The 12,492-nt window shown below is 49.6% G+C and overlaps 1 protein-coding gene across 2 annotated transcripts; it reads right to left on the reverse strand.

Moving 5' to 3' along the window:
- Nucleotides 1–469: 469 nt before the first annotated feature.
- Nucleotides 470–11,375, reverse strand: LOC308608680 (interferon regulatory factor 6-like). 2 transcript variants are annotated; one of them, XM_081221969.1, is made up of 7 exons: nucleotides 11,116–11,375; nucleotides 7,067–7,976; nucleotides 6,731–6,813; nucleotides 6,003–6,185; nucleotides 2,228–2,433; nucleotides 1,065–1,193; nucleotides 470–535 (listed from the first exon to the last, which is right to left on the reverse strand). In XM_081221969.1, exons 4-7 carry the CDS (start codon nucleotides 6,056–6,058, stop codon nucleotides 501–503), a joined length of 426 nt encoding a protein of 141 aa, XP_081078095.1. In that variant the 5' UTR covers nucleotides 6,059–6,185; nucleotides 6,731–6,813; nucleotides 7,067–7,976; nucleotides 11,116–11,375; the 3' UTR covers nucleotides 470–500. The 2 variants fall into 2 exon arrangements, 1 of the variants encoding a protein (XP_081078095.1); XR_014014211.1 differs by lacking the exons at nucleotides 470–535; nucleotides 1,065–1,193; nucleotides 7,067–7,976 and having other exon boundaries at nucleotides 1,645–2,433; nucleotides 6,009–6,185.
- Nucleotides 11,376–12,492: the final 1,117 nt, after the last annotated feature.

Below are 12,492 nucleotides of genomic sequence, written 5' to 3' on the forward strand. Positions count from 1 at the left end.
GGGGTGAAAATGACAGAATGAGTGAGCCAAAGATTTGGGAAAGGATCTCACATTTCCAAATGTCCAAATCTTAAAATTGCACCAAGTGGGAATGTAGCTGTGGCAATATTAACCTGAGAGAGCTCTAGGATCGTTGTCTTTACTCATCACTTGGTTGCAAGGTTATAAATGACAGGGTAAGTCAAGGAGGGCAAGTAGACAGATAAGAGTCATTTCCTGATTCTCAAAAGAAGGGGCATCACCTAGGGAAGGGGACTCCAAAATCCTACAGGAATCATCTTGATATACTAAATTTTCTAGGTGGCAAAAGTATCTCATTTGACCCTAGCAGCCAGATGGAACTTTTCTAAAAGTAGTGAAAAGCTACTCAACTGAATGCAAGTCATATGACTAGGAGCATGTCAGTGGAAAGTTCAAGTGAAGATGCTGTGGAAGAGCAATTCACCTTGTGGTTGAGCGTCCTCAGAATGTGCAATGGGAGGTGCAGTGCCTGCTCTGTCTCACAGGGACCCTCCAACCTCTAAACTCATCTTTCCTGGGAAGCTGGATTCAAAAAGTCAATTTAAAAAAAAGATAAAAGTCTCTAGTAGAGAAATTTTATCACAGCCTTGTATTAAGAGCTGTAGAGCCACAAGTTTCCCATCACACAGCCTTAGCAGAGGCTGTTAAGGCAGTGACAGAAAATTTGTACCGAGGGAAATAGCAGAAGAGTTTGCCTACAATTCACGAAAATGATCCCTGCACTTGGCCTGAAGGAAATCAGCAACATTTATAACAGCTTGTGTATTTGTATGAGGGATTGAGAATGAATTTAATTTTTTAATTTCTCTGAATTATCACATAAGATTCAGAAGATGCTCTCTCTGCCTAGAAGCCCCCCCACTGGGATAACTATGCCTACGGGGTTCCTTTGCCTATGACTCCTACTTGCTAACAGACTGGCAGCCTGGCCCCAGGGCCTGGTCGCTGCTCCCAGTGCAATGGTGGATATGGTGTCAACGGTTGCAAAATCAAAGCCCCTTACATCTTCTCCATGCCTCTGTCCCACCCCCCACCCCACTCACCATTGATGTTCAGGAAGGGGAAGGTGTCCTGGATGGGAATGTGGTGCTGTGACTGGTCCAGCTCATCTTCCTCATCTTCTTCATCCACATCATTATCTTTCTCATCCCAAGGAGCAGATCCAGTGGATCCTACCCGAGAAACACACACACACACACACACACACAAAAAGGTCAAAAGTGAGGCACTCACGTTGCACTGTCATCCCTGCAGCTGACCCACTGTTCAAGCTAGGCACTGCCAGCACAGAGGTTCCTTGGGTTCAGTGTGCACCCTCAATGCCAGAGAGTGGGAATCAAGGGTTCACCCCACTCCCAGCTCCTCCTATGGAGCCCCAGTGCAAGCTCTCATCCCCTCCCCTATCCAGGAGCTGCAGACCCTACTCCCTTCTCCTAGAAATCTTTTAATTCCTACTCTAAACCCCTGTCTGCACATTAGCATCCATTCTAAGAACCCAAGGAGCACAGCTTCTCTCCTTTATAAGCTTACTGTGAAGACAGACCCTTCCCTCACGGCAGAGCCTCATTAGATTCACTGGAGGTCAAGTCTAAATTATCTGGCTCTTAGTCTGAACTTGCTAAACATTGAGTAAATATAGGGATCAGGTGGTATTCTCCTAGGAAAAATACCATACAAATTAAATGATCACTTACCCATCATTTATAAAGAGAACTTAATAGCCTTCATAATGTCATGTCAATTGATTCTTAGAACAGCCTTTGAAATACGCAGGAAAGATGAGAACCCAGATTTTATAGTGGAAGAAGCTGAGGCTCAAAAGGTTGAATGACTTGATTCAATGTCCCACAAGTAGTGAGATGGAAAGACCGAGGTTTATAACTCAGACCTTCTAAGTTTTAATCCCTCCTTCTTCTAAACTATCTGGCCTCTCTTCTCAGTGTTGAGTCCCAAGAGAAGTTATTGTTTATAGAACTCAATACCCCCTCTTCTTTCTAATGCTTTACTGATCCACTGCGTGGGCAGGAAGACTGTGCTGAGTTTGTATCTTTTGTTCTCTGGGTTCTTTCTAGGGACAGGATTTCTTGCTTTATTTACCAGTCTTCAACTTTGTAAGCGAGGCGACTTTCAAGTCGACTATCGCTTTAAGGGTCCAGCCCGGAACCTGGCACACTGTCCACCTTCTCCCCAGCAGCTGGGGCCTCACCTGGGTTAATGATAGAGCCCTGGGGCTGGGGGATGTCACACACTTGGTATATCTTCACTGGGTTCATGGGCACCTCCTTGGTGCCGTCGTACATCAGGTTGAATTCCCTGCTCTTGTTGAGCGCACAGGGGAGCTGGGCCTTCCATTTAGCTGGGTCGGGGTCGTCCACCCCTTCCTGGTACTTCCCCCGTCTCCACAGCCCAGGCCTGAGGGATAGGAAACTGCAGTGAGTGCCTGCTTGTTGCCCAGAAACACTGGAAAGTGTGCCCGCCCTCCCTCATACAGACACAGATACACACAGCCCTGCCTGACCGCCCCATCACCCCAACTCCAATTCACAGAGACTGCAGCAGAAAACACCACGCTGGGGACCAGGAAAGGCAGGGCCTGAGAGAAATTAAGCCAAATGCAAATACAGTCTTTTAAAAAGAGGAGCCTCATCTCAAGTGCTTGTGCCAGCATCATCTGTCAACACTACAATGGCCATAATGAAGGGTTGAAAATAAAGAAAAATCTGGAACAAGTATACACCAAAATACTAATGGTAACTTTTGGATAGCAAGATTTCAGGTAGTTTTGTTTTGTATTGTTTGCCTTATTTGTTTTTCACATGAATTGCTTATATAATAAGAAGAGAAAGGGAGGTGGCATATGATATGAAGAATTTAGGCTTGCTGTTCCCTCTCCCTTCAGTCTGTAATCTGATGCACAAATAACTGTTGAAACCAAGTACCTTTAGGAGTAGCAGCCCATAGGAGGGCAGGAAGCACGCTCTGGGGGTTCAGCTGGCCTCAGTGCGAGGCTGAGGGCCTCAAGTCCTAATAAACTCACACCACCTGCCTTTCCCTGCTTCCTCAAACTCCCACATTGGGAACATTTTGCTGGGAACACCAGTGGCTGGTGGCCTGGGCCAAGACCAGTGCGGCCCCGCCTCTCTGGTTTTCAATTTCCAGGTCTAACGGGCATTTGTGTGTCTGTTCACGGGATATCAGCCCTCCCCAACTGTTAACGTATCTCAGATGTCTACACTTTCTTCAGGGCTGTGACGTATGTGCTGGTGCAGAAAAGGGGGATGTCTTCTGCAGAGGACTCAAGGTCAGGAAGCACACGGCAGCTTGTTCAAGTGGACAGGGCACATCGCTTGTCCAGTCCCAACTCCCCGCCTCTGCTCCTGAACTAGACTACTTCCTCAAGCCGAAATGGAACTTCTCCGGCCCCATCCTTTGAGTTCTCTGGTCTCCCTCAGTCAATCCCTGCAGAGCCTCACAATCATGAGGAAGCTTCTCTCAACAGCCGAGCTAAATCCTTCTCCTCCAATGCACTCATTTCTTCTTACCACCTTCTCAGACCTGGGGGCTCCTCCACTTGATGTGCAGTATGGAATGAAGCAGTGTGACAGAGCTGCTGCCCTTGGGCACTCAGCAGGCTCCATTCCATCCAACCCCCTGTAGGGGATTTCAACCTCGTCAGTCCCTAGTGTCGGAGAGGCACGTCTCCAGTTGCCCCTGGCAGTACCTGGCTGCTGCCTCCTCACGTTTTCCCCTCTCTTTGCTTGATCCTCCGAGCCCACTCCCGCTCTGGCCCCATCCAGCTGGGTTGGGCTGTGCTGACTTTGGCACAGGTCTGCAAAATTTCTGTGGCTCCCTGAATCCCTGCCCCTCCACAGAGAGCAGCCAGACTAACATCCTGCTCACAACACAGCCATTCCCCAGGGCCCACTCAGATGATGCAGAGAACCTGAGGCTGATGCAGCAGAGGGTGGTACCCACCACATGACAATCGTGCTTTATAAACATCCCTTATTCAAACCCATTCTCAGTCTTGCCTCTGAGATTCTGGTCACTGGGCAGGTCCCTATTTCTCTTCCTAAAATGGACACAGTCTCTGCATTTTTATGGCAATTTACGAGTCCCTTCCCACACACTGATTTCACTCAATTCTCACAACAATCCTGTGAGGCAGGCAAGACGGGTTTTAGCCCCATTTTACTGAAGGGGAAGCTAAAGCCCAAAGAGATTATGTGACTTGTTCAAGACCACACATGCAAGGGATGGTAGTAGGATCTGAAGCCAGGTCTTCCAGCTCCTGGTCAGAAGGGGCCGTCTGATAATGGGGGAGCTGATAGGCCTGGGTTCAAACCCTAACCCCACCGCTTATTGGCTATGTGACTTGGGCAAGTTACTTAGCCCCTCTGAGACTCAGCTTCTGCATCTGTAACATGAGGGTGCCGCCCCCCTTACAGTGTTCTCGAGAAGCAAATGAGATAATGGACCTAGGGTATGCAGCAGGCACCCACTTAATGCCAGTCAGAACGGCCCACACCCCATATCCTGCCAAAGGCCTGTCAGAGCTTGGGATCTGTGAAAGCACCCTCACTCTTCTCCTGACACCCAGGCCCTCCCTTAGCATTCTGCAAACAGATACACAGATATAAGTAGGACAAAGCAGCTTCCCACAGCCAATTTTTCCTCAAGCCCTAAGCATACAGAACATTCTCACGAGTGGAGCTTTCAGGAACCAGTCTCCTCCCACATGGCCAGCCACCACCAGGCACTTCAACAGCAAGTCCAGTTTCAGACCAAGGCCACAGCGAGAGGCCAGCTGGGCCAGGGCAGGCCCATCCCCCTCTGATGCCAGCTCCAGTAGTTGGTGCTGATTTACAGATGTTTTCCTTACCACTTTCATATCATTATTTAATGTTTACATTGAAAGCATTCATTTACTTTCTAATATTCACAGGCCAATTTTTCTTCTACCTCTCATCTCTACACCCAATATAACTGAGTTGGGTGGGAAACAACTCTAAGTTGGCTCTCTCTCCTTTGAGGTATGAGCCCACCTTTCCTGGCCCAGTCTCAGCAAGAACCTGGAGCATCAATCTTGAGAGGCTCAGGGCAGGGACTGGATTTCACTTCTGACTTCCAACTTATAGTCAGGGAAGAAATGGGCAAACTCATTTCTCCGTGTCTTGGGAGTGCAGGAACTAAAGCTACTCATGAGATGGAAGACTGACCAGCACAGAGAAGTTGGTCTGGAGCAGAGGCATGGGCTCCGGAGTTACAAACCACATAATACCCCTTCCCACAACGAGCTTCCCACCTACTTCTGTCTTAGGCTTTGGTTTCACTGACATTTTATGAAATGCCACGTGATTCAATCTTAGTTTCAGTGAAGCAAAATAACTCTCACATCAGAGCTACTCTTCAGTTAAGAAAACATATTTGTAGAATAAAAACCTGTAATTAAATCGCCTTTCATTTTTAAGCGGAGGTTATGGACGGGGCAAAAGGTTTTAACATCAAAAGAAAAACTTGCAAAGGGCCCTCGACACCCATTCTACAGGCTGTTAGGAGCCTGTGAACACTCAGGAGTTCTGCCCTGATCTGGACAGCCATTCCCGGGCCAGAGCAAGAGCCCTGAGCGAATGAAGGGTTGATTGCTGGCTGACCCTTGGGAGTTCTAGAACAACATACACAGCATACACACACTTACAGGAGTTTAGCCAATCACACCTGGGATCCCTTGGGATGTGAGTTGAGTAGCTTTGACCAATGGGAAAGAATAAATGGCCTCAACCATAACAGACATGCCCCAACAAGAGAAATTACTATGCCTGCTAAGTTTGCCCCCACCCCCCATCATAAACATACTTTTTGTTGCATCAGCATTTTGGATCTAGTACCTTCTTCAAGCCAAAATTGAAAACAGAAGAATAAAAATCCAGAAAGGTCTGAGAGAACTGGAAAACACTTCAAGTCAGATGGTAAAAGAATACCTTGACCTTGAAAATGGTATTTTCCTCCTCTTGTTGGGGGCTATGCCGGGTGGCATGTTTCCAGGGAATCTGGAAGCGTTTGGAGTCCCTGTGTAGCCAGATGAGCCCAGGGTACAGGCCACTATCCACTTGGGCCACCAACCAGGACTTCAGCCGAACTCGGCGGGGGTGGAGAGCCATGATCTGGGTTGGGGGGAGGGGGAAGAAATGGGGAGAGGAGAATTAGGCCAGCCCCTGGGAAAAGGTCCCAGCCACTGTTCCCATATGATAGAGCTACAGTTCCATTAGATTACAGCAAAGAAACTAAATATGGGAATAAACTGTGCCAGGTGGGGAAGAAAAGAAAACAGGTTAAAAGGTTCTTTTGATTCTTATTCCAAAGCCATTTATTTTTCATGCTCTAGCCAAATCAGACTTATCACGTAAGTAGATCACATTTCTTCTATTTAAATCCTGAGGCAGAAAAATAAAGAGATGATGTCATCCCTGCTGGAAAACAGTCCTTCCGCAAGTACCAAGGGAAGAGAAGAGAAACTGCTCTTTTCAATCTCATCTCGGGAGAAGGAAGAAAAAAGTTACGGAAATAGCAGGTATATAGGCAAGAACTTGAAGCATGCTCTCTTTTTAGACAACTAAGGTGAATGGGAATATTTTAGTAAGAAATGACACCATCAGGATGAGAGAGAAGTAGGCGAGGGATGGTCCCTGGTTCCAAAATCCTCACTTACATAGATGAGCAGGCAGTGTATCCACAGGGATCTGAGAGCTGGGCCTCAAGTCAGTTTTCCTTTCTCTGGGCCACCCAAAGTTTCTGCACCAAAAAAAAAAAAAAAAAAAAAAAAAAAATGCGGGATGTGGGGGTCTGAGCTGGTTATCCCCACGACAATCCACTGTCTAGGAGAAAGCTTGGGAGCACTGGAGACAAAGTGTAAGAAACCTGCCCTGTATCTGAGTCTGGTAAAGCTAAGATGCCCTAGAATGATCAAATACCACAGTTCCTAACCCTATAGAGTACTAAAACCAGTCATAAGACAAGCTCTGTACTGCTGGGACAGCCTCCTCACCTGGGTCTGTTTACCTCCCCACAGAGGCTGAATTGAACTGATTGGTTGCTGGAGCCAGCCTGGGTAAAGTCTGCAATTGATTCTCATAAAGGGCATAGCGTAGCAGATAACATTGGTGGCAGCGGCCAGCACTCACAGCGGGGAAACAAAGGCCTGCCCAGATTGGGTGCCTAAAGGAAAAAGCAGTTACCGGAGAAGTGTTTGCCTGGGGTGTTGTGTTTAGATTTTTTGGCGTTCTCATTTCTCTTTGTTTTTACTTCGGGTGAGAAAGACAGGCCTGCAAAAGGATGTTCATTCAACAAATATTTGTCCGTCAGCTACTGTGTGACAAGGGCGACATTAGTTACTAAACACAATGTTCTCATCAGACTCCCTGAAGAAATCCACAGTGGAATTGCTCAAACATCCACTGACCTGAGAAAAGGAAGATAAATAAGTCACCTTCCCACCCAGAAAGATTCCCACCTGGATCGCGGTTCAGAACCCAAACCAGCTGAGTCAGCCGAAGGCTCCCCCGAAGGCTCCCCCTCGGAGGAACTTAGCTTAAGGGGTGGGTCCTAAGGCCACTTCTCTCCCCAGCCAGGCTCCCAACAAATGGGAAAACTCAAACCCAGCTCGGTCACTGGCACTTTAAGAGCAAGGCAGGACCTGCTCTCACCTGAGCCTTCTGACCCAATTACCAAGTTCTGCAACTGAAACCTTCCCCCCTGGGAGCAGTTCACAGTGGGTAGGTGAGGTAGCACTCGGTACTCAAGTGCCCCCCACCCCCATGTTCTTGGCCTCGGTGTAGGTTGCTCTGTAGGACTGCAAAGTCAAGCTATCAAACCATGGAGAACATTTACCTTATAAGGAGGAGGGAATGCATATTCTCCCCAGGGCAAGTTCTAGCCTTCTCTTCCTCAGTCCTGGCCTGCGGGAAGGGGGATGGGGTAAGGGAAGAACAAAGAGAACAGGGAAATGGGCAGCAAACTGGTCCACCTAGTGAGGGGCTTTCGAGAATTTCTGTTGCAATGTTGGTCAGTCTTGTGTCGAGGTCTGGCAGACACGTGAAATCCACCTCTTGACAGACCATGGGCTTTGAAGAAAAGGGCTTATCCTAGTTGATCCACAGCACATCAAAAAAAATTAAGGCAACCAGGCCAACGCAACGAACTGCACAGAGTGATGGGGAGGGAGAGGCAGCCACCCTTAGAGGTCGATGACTAAGATCTAGAGCCCTGTGTTCTCAGCATTCTCCCAAGATAGCAGTACACAGGAGCAACGCTGCCCCAGCCTCCTCCTCCTCTATGCCCCACCTCCATCACAGCTAACCCTCTCCACCTTCTGAAAGTCCACCGAGATCTCCTCCACCTGCCACCCAGCACCTAAGACTATAAGAACAGGCAGAGAGGGCTTTCCTGGTGGCGCAGTGGTTGAGAGTCCGCCTGCCGATGCAGGGGACACGGGTTCGTGCCCCTATCCCGGAAGATCCCACATGCCGCGGAGCGGCTGGGCCCGCGAGCCATGGCCGCGGAGCCTGTGTGTCCGGAGCCTGTGTTCCGCAACGGGAGAGGCCACAGCAGTGAGAGGCCCGCGTACAGCCAAAAAAAAAAAAAAAAAAAAAAAGGGCTTCCCTGGTGGCGCAGTGGTTGGGAGTCCGCCTGCCGATGCAGGGGACACGGGTTCGTGCCCCTGTCCCGGAGGATCCCACATGCCGCGGAGCGGCTGGGCCCGCGAGCCATGGCCGCGGGGCCTGTGTGTCCGGAGCCTGTGCTCCGCAGCGGGAGAGGCCACGGCAGTGAGAGGCCCGCGTACAGCAAAAAAAAAAAAAAAAAAAAAAAAAAAAAAAGAACAGGCAGAGAGGCAAACTTTGGAAGCAACCAAGATCACAGAGAAAAATATCTAATTAGACATTCATAGGTTGCAATAGCAAGTAGCCATTAACATCGAGGCATCTGAAGAATTTTTACTGGATTTGGGAAAATGTTTAAATATGTACTTAAGGGGGAAAAAGGCATCATACAATATTGACTGTATAGTAGTATCTCCATCTTGTAACTGGACGCGCACTTGTGTACATAAGCACAGAGAATTTTTGAAAGGGAAACAAATAATACATCGATGCGACAAGAAGTTCTTAGTGGTTACCTGGTGATAGGACTGTGGGTGAATTTTATACGTGCCTAAGTACTTCTATATACGATTCACATTTTCCTACAATGCCGTGTGTCGATTCACAACTTAAAAACAAAACACTACAAGTAGTATTTTTTTTAACCACAGGAAGCTAAGACATTTCTTGGTCACTGGGAGATATAAAAGATGATGGCCTTCAGCTAATGAAACCATGGTAACAACAATCCTCTTCCTACATAGGCTTAACAGTTTTTTCATGAGCTTTTATTTAACGTGTCTGATTTCATCCTCATAATGAAATGATCATCCCCATTGTTATCAGCCCCATTTTACAGCTGGGTTAACTGAGGCACAGCAAAGTGTTTTATCTGGGGCCTGGACCCAACACTGCTCAGTCAGAGTGTGCTGTACCATATCCTGCCACTGAACCCAGCCTTCTAAGTCCCTCCCTTCTTCTATACACCAAGAAAGTAGATGAAAGACATCAACAAAGATCCAAGCAGCATGGAGGGTCAACGAAGTGGTTAGGGAGGAGACTGCATGACACCCACCCTTAAACACACCTAAACCAGAGTTCTCTTTCAGAACACTCTCACCACCCAAATCCCAACGCCCACAGAACAAGCTTAGCCTACTTTAACTCAGCTCTGGCATCTCTAGCTGCCATCACAGCCAAATTCAAGGCCTGTGTCTCCAACAGGTATTCAACTAGCCAAAGAACAAAGATTTAACCCATCCACTCCCCTCATACTGGGCACTGAGCAGGGACACTATCAACCTCCCCAAGGCATAAACCATCCGATCTCACACCCCCATTCCAGGGAACAGGTCCCCTACAAACACCTGTACTGCCGCCTCTGCAGCCCCTGCCCAGACTAGTTTCCAGGAACACGGCCACCCCAAAGCCAAGATTCACTTGTCAGTGGTTTTGCTCAGAGTAAAACACACACCCTCATTTCTTGCAGACAGGCCTCCGGAGTGGTCCTGCTTTTTCCCTTCCTCCTGGAGAGACCTGAAATGCCATCTTCCAAGTTCCCCAGTCTTTCCTCCGTTTAGTTTAGCCCTGTTCAGGGGTAAATTCTGGGCCTCTAGCCATAATGCCCACACCCTGCCTCCCTGCTTGATTGAAGTTGGCGGCTGGACAGGGAGCTACAGGGTAGAGGTGCTGCTCTCACCCAGTAGACAAACATCGAAAACTACTCTCCTGGGTCGGCATCAGCTTTCACCAACCCCTACTCAAACGCCTTCTTCCTCTCCCTTCCCTGGCTTCCACTTCTGACATCCACCAAGAGAGCAGGGCTGGGGTAGGGATGACCCCTTTACCACACAGCAGGCTCCCTGTAAACAGTGGCACCCTGGGCCTGCTTTCCAGTCAGGCCTGGAAGACTTTCCCCACTTCTCTATACCAGCCCTCCAGCCCTTTCAGGCGAAGAGGGCCTCACCCCCAGAGCAACCACGCCCGGCGCCGCCCTCGCCAGCACGTAGCTTCGCTACTTGGAAATTCACGGGTGTCTCTCAGGCCCAGGGCAGGGGCCTGACTGTGCTAAACAAATCCCAGGAGAGGAAACAAACTGGCTAAACTTACTGGCCGGCCCGACGCGCAATTTCCCAAAACACCCACCAAGATCAAGCGCCGGCCGGCCTGGGAAATCCCCTCTTCGGGATCCAGGGGCCTGCGGAGCGGTGAGCTGGGAGGACCAGCGTGGTGGAGGAGCCTTAGCGCTGCCCGACGGCTGGTGGGTAGGGGCCCGAGAGCGTCACACTCCAGTTGGGCGGGAGGGAAAGGGAGTCGACGAAGTAGGGGGTCGGTAAGGGCCCAGCGCCCCCCCCCACGGGCTAGGACCGCCCGAAAGCTACCTGAAGCAGAGCGATGGGCACCCAGCCCTACAGGCTATCCCCAAACAAACAGATGTCCTTAAGCAAGCTTTCCTCACCCCCACAAACTCTGGAGGGGACGCTTCTTCACCGGCGGGCGTGTCCTCCCTCCCTCAAGCGAGGCTCCAGACGTTGGCGTCCCCACCTTTCTTCAATCCGGCTGCCAGAAGCGAACGTCCCTCTGAACCAAGTCCCCAGTTAGGATCACCCGTCGCCACTGCTCTCCTCGGCCGCTTGGGCAAGCAACACCTGGCTCTGCGCAGGTAGGGACTGCAGGCTCCGCTCCCGGTCCCACAGCGGCCCTAACCTTCCCCGCCCAGGTGAGCCAAGCTCACGTCAGCGCCTCGCCTCGGGACGCCGCGGACCCATCTGCCGTCCGGCCACGCCTCCCAGGTGTGGCCACGCCCCCCAGCGTTCAGGATTGGCGGGTTGCGAGAAATATGATACTCCGTGTTCCTGGGCAGCCCAGCACCCCACCAGCCCCTTCCCCACCGCCCTCCCCCGCTTCTAATCCGGGCTGAGAAACTTCCGGGACTGGGGTCTAGACCTGACCCCTTGGGGCTAGTGGTCTTCTGAACTGGAAGCGACTGGGAGGAAAAATAAGTCGAAAAGACTTAGATCTAAGTCGAGAAGGTGCCTCCCTTCCTTCATGCCCCATAATCCCCCTGCGATGTGGAGACAGTTAACTACAAATAAGGATTTAGAGATTCTGTGTTGGCCCTAATGCCTGTGGGCCTGTATAAGTGGAGTGGGGTATGGGGAAGGGAGGGACTTGGGACACTTGGTCCCTTCTGAGGGAAGACCCGTGGCTTACAGGGCAGGAATTCTGCCTTCACTCTGCCTTTTACCCCTATGACCCCGAGTGAGTTGCTTAGCTGCTCAGTTTCAGTTTCCTCATCTAGTCAATGAGAATAATAGTCCTGCCTTTTCCAAATACTATCAGGTAATGATTAAAAGCATGGCCTCTGGAGCCAACTACTGAGATTCAAATCCAACTCCACCAGTTACTACAGACTTGGGCAAGTTTTTTAAGCTGTCTGGGCCTCAGTTTCTTATCTGTAGAAGGAGGTAAATAATAGTACCCACCTCAAAGGCGTGTTGTGGGCATTCAAAAAATTACTTCATATAAAGTGCTTGGAACAGTATTTGGCACTTTCCAAGTGCAGTATGAATACCATTTTTATTGGTGTGAGGATAAAAAGTACCATACTGGCATTGCCTCATGGAAGAAACAGACATCTACTGTTACCTGAAATCCAAGGCCTGTATGTCCCTTAACAGGTGCTTGATAAAAGTTCTCTCACCTTTCCCACTGCAGAGAACTCCGGTCCACGTAAAGTGCATGCTTACGGTGAGCTGTGTACTAGCACATGAGATGTGGAAGCACTAGGCTGTCACAGGTAAGAAGGGGCATAAGCAGGGTACTTAGGTTTTGG

This window comes from Mesoplodon bidens (genome assembly GCF_964165515.1).
Source record: "Mesoplodon bidens genome assembly, chromosome: 2".
In the NCBI taxonomy this organism is placed as follows: domain Eukaryota; kingdom Metazoa; phylum Chordata; class Mammalia; order Artiodactyla; family Ziphiidae; genus Mesoplodon; species Mesoplodon bidens.